Source organism: Eretmochelys imbricata, chromosome 1, assembly GCF_965152235.1.
Source record: "Eretmochelys imbricata isolate rEreImb1 chromosome 1, rEreImb1.hap1, whole genome shotgun sequence".
NCBI lineage: Eukaryota > Metazoa > Chordata > Testudines > Cheloniidae > Eretmochelys > Eretmochelys imbricata.
In genome coordinates, this window is record NC_135572.1 from 115,501,042 (window position 1) to 115,513,557 (window position 12,516).

At 46.5% G+C, this 12,516-nt stretch overlaps 1 protein-coding gene across 1 annotated transcript in view; it reads right to left on the bottom strand.

Annotated features, from left to right (window-relative positions):
• Positions 1 to 11,235, bottom strand: part of LOC144258944 (vertebrate ancient opsin-like) — a 122,819-nt gene extending 111,584 nt beyond the window's left edge. Inside the window, exon 1 of the mRNA XM_077807088.1 lies at positions 10,890 to 11,235. Coding sequence (XP_077663214.1) covers positions 10,890 to 11,235 — 346 coding nt within the window. The remainder of the gene's footprint in view (positions 1 to 10,889) is intronic.
• Positions 11,236 to 12,516: the final 1,281 nt, after the last annotated feature.

Below are 12,516 nucleotides of genomic sequence, written 5' to 3' on the forward strand. Positions count from 1 at the left end.
ACGGAGCACAACTGCCCTGTTTACTCGTTTTGTGCTTCTGTGTTTCGATCACTTTCACTGCACAGAAAAAAAGACTACATGCCACCAGAAATGGATTAGGGTATTGTGGGGCCCTGGGCCAGAGCAAGTGGGGCTCCCTCCCTACCCCTTCTGCCTGCAGTCCCGTCCCATCTCCCCCCACCCCCAGCGCTCCTGCCGGGAAAATGGGTCGAGGTCCAGGGGCTTGCCCAGCTCCGCTCGTCTGGCACGTCTGCCAGGGAGTGGGATTGGGAGCGGGAGCTTCCCCTGCCCGCCCAGCGCTTCTGCTGCGGAGAGAGGGGTCAGGACGCAGGGGCTTCCTCTGCCCCATGGCAGGAGTGCCAGGCAGGCAGAGTGGGGTCAGGGTGCAGGGGCCCTCAATTGGTCAAGGCCCCTGGGCATGGGCCCCGTTGGCCAATCCGCTACTGCATGCCACCCTTAACTGTTGGTATGTCTGCATGCTGTTGGGCAGTGAATAAGTAACATGCTCCAGACCTTCCTCTATCAAAATGAGGGCAATTGCTTTCATAATCCCCGAAGGCTGTGAACCAGGTAGAGCAGACAGTGCTAACAACAGCTACCTGACAGTGAACAGAGACCTGGCCATAGTGCTTGAGGCACATTGAGCACAATGATGTTAGCAGGAATAGCTGCACCTCCCGGCACCTCCAAGGATTTCCCTTTTTAAAAAACAAGACTGATAAATGTCATCTGAAAGTTAGCAATAGGGCAGAGAATGGGCATATATCCTAACATGGGCACACTTCCTCTGACCCTCAACTCCATACCCTATTCATGTATGAGTATTCAATATTAATGTTTCAAACAGTGCAGTACAACTATTGTAGGCTATAATGCTTTGCAGCATTCCTACAGCATATGATTTACAAACTCACACAAGGTGCTACCAGGAGACTGCTCCCGGCTTCTGACCCCGGTCATAAGTATATGTCCCATGGGTCCAAATTAAAGTCCCAGCTCTTATGCATTCCAAACTCTCTGAATAAAGCCAAAGGGAGGTTTTGGTGCACAATAGATGTAGGATCTATTGGCAGGTTTCTGAGTTATCTTCTCATGGAAATAAATGGTAAGTTTCCTGAACACTCATATTTAGCCAAATATTCCCTATTTTTAAGCTGTCAATAGGAGCTAGAGATGATAAAGTAACAGCAACCAATGTCCTGGAACAGGGCCTTCTGAACAAGAAAGTATGTGATGAAAAGGAAAAGTGGGGAGAGAACAGTGAAAGTTTAAGAGGAAGAAGAAGGGTCAACAGACACCAGGTCTCAATCGGTGATCAGAGCTTCACATTTAGATGTAAAAACGGTTTTAATAAGCACAGGGATTAGACTATACTAATAGAGGCTCCAGTCCTGCCAGTTCCTCTGCACAGGCAGAGCCCTGCATATATATGGTGCTGCATTGACTTCAATAGGACTCCATGTGGGGTGCAGGGATCCAGGCATGAAGAGAAATTTACAGGATCAGGACCACAGTGTTAGTCACTGCATTAGTATTATTAAATGGATATTTTCATTCTGTCAGCCTTACTCTAGAATTAGTCATTCTTTTTAATAAAAAAGAAGAATGTCCTACAAAATTACCAAACCTGTTTCAACATATGCACAGCCCAAGTCTCCAAACCCATCCTTCAGGAGTTGCTCGCATGAGTAAATACTAATGTAAGTATGGGTTTGCTGGATCAGGTGCTTAAACTGGTAAGAGACTATTTTGCGTGGTGTCAGTGTTACTTTTTCTCTCTGACTATGTAACATGTATTTGGCTTAGAGGCACCCGGGTAACCATGCTGAGAGGGCTTACATGAGTTGTACATGGTGTTTGCTTGTGTTACAACAAACTCAAGTGGAAATTGTTTTGTCACTCTCACCAGAAGCTGAATTCACAACACCAAACTTCCAAGTGCCTAGAAAATCACAGGAACAACACTACAATCCACAAAGCCTGAGGGTCCCTCTACAACAAATGGGGAGAGAGGGTCACTTTAGATTGCAATCCACAAAAGCCAAAGCCAACATGCTAGGCGCGGAACTATCTAAGTTAGCCCGTGGGAGATGCTGATGAGAGGGCTGTGTCTTAAACGACCGCCCTCTCACTGAGTTCAATATCTACACTGCAAAAACAGATCTGCAACAGCAAGTCTCAGAGGTCAGGTAAACTGTCTTAGGTTTGCGCTGCAGGGCTAAAAATAGCAGTGTAGTCATTGAACCTCAGACTCAGCCAATGTGAGTAAGGGTTCCATAATCTGGCCCCCAAATTGGTGATATGGGTGTTAAATTAGAAAACTTTGGTACTTCTTCACTTAAATGAAGTGCCCCCTCCACCATGAGGTATCTGTAGATTCCAAGGTCACAAGGGACCATTGTGATCATCTAGTCTGATTTCATGTATAACACAGGTCATGCAACTTCCCCCAAAATAATTCCTAGAGCACATTTTTTAGAAAAAACATCTGATTAGTTTTAAAATTGCCAGTGATGAAGAATTCACCACAACTCTTGGAAAATTGTTCCAATGATTAATTTCCCTCATTGTTAAAAATGTACATCTTAATTCAAGTCTGAATTAGTCTAGCTTCTACTTCCAACCGTTGGATCATGTTATACCTTTCTAGACTGAAGAGCTCATTATCAAATATTTGTCCCACATGTAGGTACTCATAGACTGTAATCAAGTCACCCCTTAACTTTCTCTTTGTTAAACTAAATGGACTCAAGGAGCTCAATCTATCACTAGAAGGCATATGTTCTAATCCCTTGAGCATTCTCATGGCTCTTCTCTGAACCCTCTCCAATTTATCAACATCCTTCTTGAGTTGTGGATACCAGAACTAGACACAATATTCTAGTAGCAGTCACACCAGTGCCAAATACAGAGGTAAAATAACTTTTCTGCTCAAGATTCCCCATACATTTGTCGTCCTAAAGTAATATGGGACTAAGGCATTTTGGCTTTCTAAACTATATCCAAGCAGAGGCCCTGTCATTATTTATAAGCTGTGTTTAGCTTACTGTTTTGAGTGCAAGCACCAATTTTAACATTGTTCGCTTGAAATTTTAAAAGTACATTCTCCCCTGCAGGTTTTAATATTATTTCTGGGGGTATAAAGGAAATGGCATTGTAAAAATGATGGTATTGTAAGCATCCGAAGTGCACTCCCACTGGTTGTCATCATTTTTCTTCATTTGTTTAAAATAGCAATATATTTTTAATGAAAAACTACTACCCATGAAAACTCATTTACATCACACTGATGACTACAGGCGTATAAGTGCAAGAGAGAATCAAGTTTACTCACTCAGAAAGGAGAGCTTTTAGGCTAGCCAGGGAACTAAAGCTTCTGTAACATAAGACTGGTTATGCTTCATTTCAGACTTGTTTATAACAAGCGTCCCTTAAACCACAGTCTGAGTGCCAACCAGCAAGATGCTAAGCAATCTTACCGGACTTCATTGGGAACTGAGGATGCTTAGACCCTTGCAGGATTGAACCTTTTTGTGATGGGGTGAGCACCCCATGCAAAGCTTCGAGGGATTAAAGTGGCTAGGCAGGCCAATTAACTGCCCGGGCTGCACCTGAGGAAGAAGACAGGAAGCAGGTCAGTAACTGGAAAGAGGCTTAGCTGGGCAGGAATAGGAGGGACCCATATAAGGCCCTGAATCTGTGAGCAGCAATAGGCTGGTAGGACATAGTCTACAGTCACTCCCTGGGAGGACGGAGCTTGGGGCTGGCAAACCCAGAAAGAGAGGGAAGCCCAGGAAAACAACAGCAAGGGGTAGGTCCATATAGACCTTGGATGGTTGTTATAGGTTCCCTGGGCTGGAACCCAGTGTAGAGGGTGGGCCTGGGTTCCCCCACCAGCTGTGGTAAGATGAGGCCCTGATGCATAAGCCCTTGTATCAGAGGCCCGGTATGAGGCCTAAGGCCTGAACTAAAGTAATGGTCAAGACTTTCCTCACACAAAGTAAAGTTAAGCTGTGAGCCAGAGGCAGGCCCTGCTCACAGAAGCTGTCAAGAAGAAGGCTGCTGCTGCAATTAAACACATACCTGAAAGGTGCTAAGCACTAATAATATAAACATGCACCACGATGGTACCAGAAGAGTCCAGGACAAGCACATTCAACATAGATAACAAGGAACAGGCTGACCATCCTAAAGACGGGGCAAAAGGGTAATATGATGGATAGAGTTGCTTTATTCAAACCAACATGTACAAGGTGAAAGCTAGCACCTTATACATGGAGGGGTTGCACCTCAATACGTCAGGAGTGATGTGTAACTTGTTTGTACTTGTGTATAAGAATGCATCCCTGGGGCGGTGTCTTTGTCCAGTCTAGGCGGAAGTGGAGAGTCCAGCCACTGACTGAGACGGTCCACTGTCAGGGGGCACATATTCGTAGTATGTCCTATAAAGTCTGCAGGAAACTATTACTGTGCTTCATTTGGCAATAAACCTGGCCAGGTGCCTCGTACCTTATCAGAGTCTATGGTCATTGGGGGTTCTCTCGGGGTCTGCTGTGTCAGCAACCTGCAGAGCCGGGGCAGCACACAGAAGGAACACATGCTCGCAGCCGACTGTTATCAACATTAAACAGAGCAGAGCACCACACCGGTGATGTCTGACGACACCACCCACTGGGAAGTGGTGCAGGGCGTTGGAGATGCCAGCCAGTCTGGAAGGACTTTGATTTCCCCAGAAGGAGAGGTCCTGAGTGACCTGGCCGGAGGACCAAGCCACAAACAGGAAGCTGCAGCTCTGAGAGTGAGAGGGGCACAGGCTGAAAGAGATGATGGAGAGAGACACCACCAGAGGAGGGCAGCATCTGGCAAGAGCTAATCCCCAGAGCTGCCATTGGAGGTGCAAGATACAGTGAGTGAACCCCGTGACACCTTTTTACAGAAGAGAATTAAGACCTTGCTGCTGCAACAAGCTCTGCATGGACAGAGCCTTGAGTGGCATTATTATTATTTATTTTATCATAGCAACTAGAAGCCCTAGTCATAGACTAGGATCTTACTGTGCTAGGTGCTGTACAAACACAGAACAAAACTGTCCCTGCCTCAGTGAGTATCACGGAAGTCAATGGGATTTGACTTACATGGAGCTCCTTAGTTCGTGCAATGCAAGATAAAAAGGTGATAAGTAACCGTATAAAATTCTCACTACAGGATTCACTTTGAAGGAGCACATCATTGTCCTTTAAATTGATGAAATAACGTACAAAACCTTCTGTAACAGCAAAGGAGTTGCCAATAACTTCAAACTATAAACAAAATGGAAATATCTGATTATCCGCCGTGACCTTTTCTGGAATACTGCTTCCTTAGTTCTATTGCCTACAATATATACAGCCATTTCTTTGACTAAAAGAAAAGGAGTACTTGTGGCACCTTAGAGACTAACCAATTTATTTGAGCATAAGCTTTCGTGAGCTACAGTTCACTTCATCGGATGCATAGTGTGGAAACTGCAGAAGACATTATATACACAGAAAGAAAAGGAGTCCTTGTGGCACCTTAGAGACTAACCAATTTATTTGAGCATGAGCTTTCGTGAGCTACAGCTCATGAAGTGAGCTGTAGCTCATGAAGTGAGCTGTAGCTCACGAAAGCTCATGCTCAAATAAATTGGTTAGTCTCTAAGGTGCCACAAGGACTCCTTTTCTTTTTGCGAATACAGACTAACAGGGCTGTTACTCTGAAACCTGTCATATATACACAGAGACCATGAAACAATACCTCCTCCCACCCTACTCTCCTGCTGGTAATAGCTTATCTAAAGTGATCACTCTCCTTACAATGTGTATGATAATCAAGCTGGGCCATTTACAGCACAAATCCAGGTTTTCTCACCCTCCGCTCCCCCACACACAAACTGACTCTCCTGCTGGTAATAGCCCATCCAAAGTGACCACTCTCTTTACAATGTGTATGATAATCAAGGTGGGCCATTTCCAGCACAAATCCAGGTTTTCTCACCCCTCTCCCCCTTTCAAAAACCACACACACAAACTCACTCTCCTGCTGGTAACAGCTTATCCAAAGTGACCACTCTCCTTACAATGTGTATGAAAATCAAGGTGGGCCATTTCCAGCACAAATCCAGGTTTTCTCACCCCCCCCCCACAAACACACACACACAAACTCACTCTCCTGCTGATAACAGCCCATCCAAAGTGACCACTCTCCCCACAATGTGCACGATAATCAAGGTGGGCCATTTCCGCACAAATCCAGGTCTTTTCACCCCCCACCCCCCGCTCTCACACACACAAACTCACTCTCCTGCTGGTAATAGCTCATCCAAACTGACCACTCTTCTTACAAAGTGTATGATAATCAAGGTGGGCCATTTCCAGCATAAATCCAAGTTTAACCAGAACGTCTGGGGGTGGGGGGTAGGAAAAAACAAGGGGAAATAGGCTACCTTGCATAATGACTTAGCCACTCCCAGTCTCTATTTAAGCCTAAATTAATAGTATCCAATTTGCAAATGGATTCCAATTCAGCAGTTTCTCGCTGGAGTCTGGATTTGAAGTTTTTTTGTTGTAAGATAGCGACCTTCATGTCTGTAATTGCGTGACCAGAGAGACTGAAGTGTTCTCCGACTGGTTTATGAATGTTATAATTCTTGACATCTGATTTGTGTCCATTTATTCTTTTACGTAGAGACTGTCCAGTTTGTTTTGTTCAGTGTTTATTTTAGTAAAGTCACAAGGTCATGTAGATCAACTCAAACTTTATTACTGATATATAGGCTTTCTACAGTGCATATTGCCATGGTATGTGGGCTCCTCACAAACACTGATAGATTTAGCCTCAAAATACTTGGTGAGTTACGGAAGTATCACCCCACTTTCCCGATGGGAAATTGAGGCACAGACAGGTCAATCCTGCAAGTGCTGAGCATTCTGTCCCTAATCCAGCAAAGTACTTCAAGCATGTGCCTAATTTAAACATTGAGTATATGGGCAGTCTACTCATGTTTAAGTTAAGCACATGCTTAATCCTCATCCACATTCATGGAGTAATGTTGTACTCTGCAAGCATATACATTGCAATAACTCATGAACTAGTAACCCTTCAACCATGCTGTTTTAGGACACTGTCACCTCAGTACATGTAATCAACTCATCCAAAAAAAAAAAAAAAAAAGACTATATGAAAAAAAATTGTATCAAAAATGTATGTGGGGTACAAATGTACCCCCAGTCGTTGCACAGTTATCCTGTATTTTTAGTAGTTCCATGTTCTCGTTCACTTCTAGTGAGAGTATCTTGCAATAGTTAGCATATTTCTTTATGTGAAATGCATAAAGTGAACATGCAGAAGTGCTTACATGATCGAGGAATAAATTACTTACCCAAGGTCACTAAGCAGTGTCTCCTGAGGACCCCAGGAATAGAATCCAGTGCTCCAGAGTCAGTCCAGTGTCTTAATCATAAGTCTATCTTTCCAAATAGTGCTTTTACTTCAGGGCATAAACCAACCACTAACTTGACGTGATTAAAAAGAAACATCTCCTATGGGCAGATTATTCCATAATTGATGTTTCCGATTGAGCCCTGGTTCAGGGACGGATCCCCATCTGGGAAAGCACTTAAGCACATGCTTAATTTGGACTTGAATAGGCATGGACTTAAGCATATGCTTAAGTGCTTTCTTGAATATGGGCCTAAGATAGGATAATGGACTGAAGGGTATGATCTGGTATAGCAGAAGTCAGATAGGAATTGCCATACTGTATGTTCCTCTCTGTGCACTGGTACAACCTGTATACCACATTATCCTCTATTTGGTATACACCCATACAATTCACAGGAGAAAAACAAAACTATTTTAGAAACATTTGAGGGTTTTTCTTAACTATTGGAACTCTACTCTTTTTATCCCTTCAGAGTTCAGAAATAAAAAATTAAAAACTAGTAATTTGTAAACATCTCTAAAAGTGAGCCAAAAAGCTTTTCTATGCACAACACTGTCTTCATTTCAGAGTCCAATATTTGCAGCGCTTTCCAGGTCTAGAATCCAGTGCTGGATTCTACTAGGCAGGGAAGAATCTCATATTTCCAATGGCATAAGGCTCCTATTTAATTTATAGTCCTGATGGGTCACTGGATATCAGACATTAAAATGGTCCCTGGTTGAATACTGCCTATCCTACTCCTTGGAAAGGTTTAAATTTGGGCAATAAAACATACGTTTGGGGAAAAAGAAGGAAATATGTCTTTGCCTGAAGGATGTGGATGTGAGGTCAGAGGGTGTTTTTGTTTAAATGACAATTGCTTGAAACTGCCCGGCGGATTGAAATGTCAGAAATTGCCCCAGAAGCTGGAGGTCAGTGGGCAGAATGCAAGTGAGATAGGCAGAGTTGCAGGGCAAATTGAATCTGAGTGGATATCACCCCCCACATACATTGTCTTCTTTTTCCCAAAAAATTCTAAATCGCAATGGAAAAATTGTCAAATTGTGAATTTTGAACATTCATGACCAGCTCTACTCAATATCTGATGGGATGAGGCCCGTTGTAGGTAACCATAGTTCACAAATCGAGCTCTTAGATATTTTCCTGCAGAACTGTCCTTTTGACATTGAGAGTGCATCAGAAACTCTCATGAGCACTGGAGTAAACTTGGGATTACACATAAACACTAACTTTAAATATGAGCTGAGGACTCCTCTTCAACTCTACCACTACTAGTTTGGCTATTTAGGTAAATTTTGATGTGATCAGTTCCTTTTATCTAGAAAAACTGTTCAATAAGTAGTTTTGTCTCTGTTTTCCTTTTGAGTGAAAAGAGCAACAGTAGCAGATTATAACTAAGACATCCTTTTATTTCTGTTTTATTTCCAGTGCCACAACAGAAGAGCTGGTAACAGACAGGAGACCTGACATGCCAAATGCACTACAAATGTCACTTCCATGTACATTTGCTAACCCCTTAAATGTACATGTTAATCTATTCTTTCACCTCCACCTCCCTCCATCAATGATAGCAATAAGCTAAATTATAAGGAGGGGAATACATCTTGAAGTTATTCCTCCCCATCTATTATCCCAAAAAGCACTGGACAGAGACTGAATTTTTCAAATCTCCTGTTCAGACCTTCCAGTAGTAACAAAGATCAGGGCAGTAGAGGATTTGGTGTGCGCATGTATAGGTTGAACTGAAGTGACACAAGCAGTGGTGAGCTAGAGCCGGTTCGCACCGATTGTTCCGTGAAGGTTCTAAAAGGGCTTCTACATTTAACCGGCCAAAAGTGGCACCTTAGGCACCGGCTCCATGGGTGCTCAAGCCCTGGAGCACCCAAGGGGAAAATTTGGTGGGTGCAGAGCACCCACCGGCAGCTCCCCACCCCACCCTCAGCCCTAGCTCACCTCCGCCTCTTCCCCTGAACGTGCCGCCCTGTTCTATTTCTCTGCCCCCCCCGGGCTCCCCGCGAATCAGCTGTTCAGCAGGAAGCCTGGGAGGGCTGAGAAGCAGGCGGCAGCTTCGTGCTCAGGCCCAGGGAGGCGGAGGTGAGTTGGGGCGGGGGGGCGCGAGGAGGGCTGCCCGCGCCGCAGCAGGTAACCGGGGGGGAGGGGAGGGGCACACGCAGGGGAACCGCTCCCTGCCCCAGCTCACCACCGCCACCCTTGGCCTGAGCGGGAAGCTGCCGCCTGCTTCTCAGCCCTCCCCGGCCCGCCAGACAGCTGATTTGCGGAAAGCCGGGGGAGGGGGCGGAGAAGCAGAGCGGGGTGACGCGTTCAGCTGCGGAGCAGAGTGGAGGTGAGCTGAGGCCGGGGAGCTGCCAGTGGGTGCTCCGCACCCACCAAACTTTCCCTGTGGGTGCTCCAGCCCCAGAGCACCCAGGGAGTCAGCGCCTAAGGCTCCACTTTTGATGTGATCAGTGGAGGAGCAGCCGCTCCCCCTGCTCCCCCCCACAGCTACGCTCCCCCACCACTAGGAGCCAGAGGGACCTGCTGGATGCTTCCTGGGAGCTGCCCCAGGTAAGCATCTCCGGGACTCCCCACGTAGCCCCCTGGCAGGTGCCTCTGGCTCTTGGGGTGGGATGGGCACCCACTACGGTGGCCCACGAGACCCTCCTGCCCGGTTCTGGGGGCAGTCGGGGACAGGGGAGGGGGATGGTTGGGGCAGGGGTCCGGGGGGGCGTCAAGGAATGCGGGGGGGTTGGATGGGGCAGGAGTCCCGGGGGGGCGGGGGTGGGCAACGACCCCCTCGTGGGGTGAGGAGGGAACTAGTTGTTAAGATTTTGGCAGCTCATCACTGGCACAAGGGTCATATATCTAATATATTCATGTGAGCAGATTGGGTACTAAAGTATACAGCAAACCTGATCTCCAATTAATCCAGAGAACAGAATTCTTGTATATTTCAATACATTGGTGGCTCACAAAAACAGAACTGACAGGCAGAGCAAGATGATAAGCTGATCTGGATATATGTTTTTAAAAAACAAGACAGTCTTAGTGCTGAGAATCTATTTTCAGATAATCTAAAAATACACTTTAATTATACACTGCCACTTTACTATTGACAGCTCACTGTGGTAAAGTGGCAATTGCCCAGTGGAAGATGGCTGTCTTGGATGTTTAACGTCAGTAGAGCATCAGTCTGGGGCTAGGGAGGCTACATTTGGTGAAATTATGCTGCATGGGAGCATGACTATACATCAGATACTACAGGGGTATATAATCCAAAGTGGCACGTGTGGTCTTAGAAAGCTAGAAGTCTTAGAACTGTGCTAGTCGCACTGATGGTACACATACATTTTCCACAGCCACCATATTATAAATAATAGTCATATAATAATAATAATAAATAATAAAGACAAAATCTTTAAACTCTTACCAAAGCAGGAATTGACAAAGCCATACCACATGCAACCATACTCTCCTCCAATCCATCTGCCGTGGATGTTGGATGCAAAACTGAGTGTGGTGCCAGAGATGCACACTAACATGTCACTGGCACTGATGTTCAGCAGTAGCATGTTCACAGGGTTGCGCAGGGTTTTAAACTTGCAGAAGAGTACGAGAACAATCAAGTTATTCAAGAAGCCAAATGCCAAGATAAATCCAAGGAAAACAGCCACTATGGTGTGCCCTGTTCTAGAGAGTCCAGGTCGTGGTTCATGAGGATCTGTAGATGCTCCAAAGCTCAGGTTGGCTGTCCAGCTGGTGCTCATTTCTGACATTATAGTAGGCTGGAGAGTTCTACTCCCAGATCTTCTAGCTACTTTATAGAAGTACTTTTAGACCAAAGGTAGAAGGCATCTTAAAAAACTGCCAGGTCTTCAGAGCAAAGCAAGTTCTAGTAATTGTGATCAGTCCCGTTGTCACAAAGGAGTTCTTCATGGCAAAAACATCCTGCACACATGGAAAGAAAACAACAAGCATTATCTCCAAGACAATTCTTTTCATATTAATACCAAGAGGCTACATTGTCTGTTAACAGTTCTTCCCCTTTGGCAAAAAGAACTTTTGTTAAAACTCAGTCTTTTGTTTTCTCTCTGCATAAATAAAATCCGTTATCTGAAGTCTTAGAGTGCTTTTTGTATTTATGAAAGCTATTCTAGAAGGATTCCCTCTAGCCAGCAGTCTATTACGCAAAAGACCACTTAGGCACTTTATAACCCAGGCACTAGTGTGAGAAAATATTTAGTAAGGAATCAGTGATGAGCTGCCAAAATCTTAACTCCTGCCCCATCCAACCCCCCGCGTTCCTTGACGCCCCCACTCCAGACCCCTGCCCCATCCACCTCCCTCCCCTGTCCCCTGACTACCCACAGAACTGGCAGGAGGGTCTCATGGGCCACTGTAGCGGTGCTCACCCCGCCCCTAAGAACCAGAGGGACCTGCAGGGGCCGAGGTGGGGAGTCCAGGGGGTGCTTACCTGGGGCAGCTCCCAGGAAGCACCTGGCAGGTCCCTCTGGCTCCTAGGGGTGGGGGAGCGTAGCTGGGGGGGGAGCAGATGGAGCGGCCGCTCCCCCACTGATCACATCAAAAGTGGCGCCTTAGGAACCAACTCCATGGGTGCTCCGGGGAAAATTTGGTGGGTGCAGAGCCCCCACCGGCAGCGCCCCACCCCTCGCCCGGCCCCAGCTCACCTCCGCTCCGCCTCTGCCTCTGCCTCCTCCCCGAATGTGCCGCCCTGTTCTGTTTCTCCGCCCCCTCCCCCGGCTTCCCGCGAATCAGCTGTTTGCGCGGGAAGCCTGGGAGGGCAGAGAAGCAGGCGGCGGCTTCGCGCTCAGGCCCAGGGTGGCGGAGGTGAGCTGGGGCAGGGAGCGGTTCCCCTACGCGCCCCTCCCCTCCCTGGGTTACCTGCTGTGGCGCGGGCAGCCCTCCTCGCCCCCCCCCACCCCAGCTCACCTCCGCTCCGCCTCCGCCTCCCTGGGCCTGAGCACGAAGCCGCCGCCTGCTTCTCAACCCTCCCAGGCTTCCCACGCAAACAGCTGATTCACGGGAAACCTGGGGCG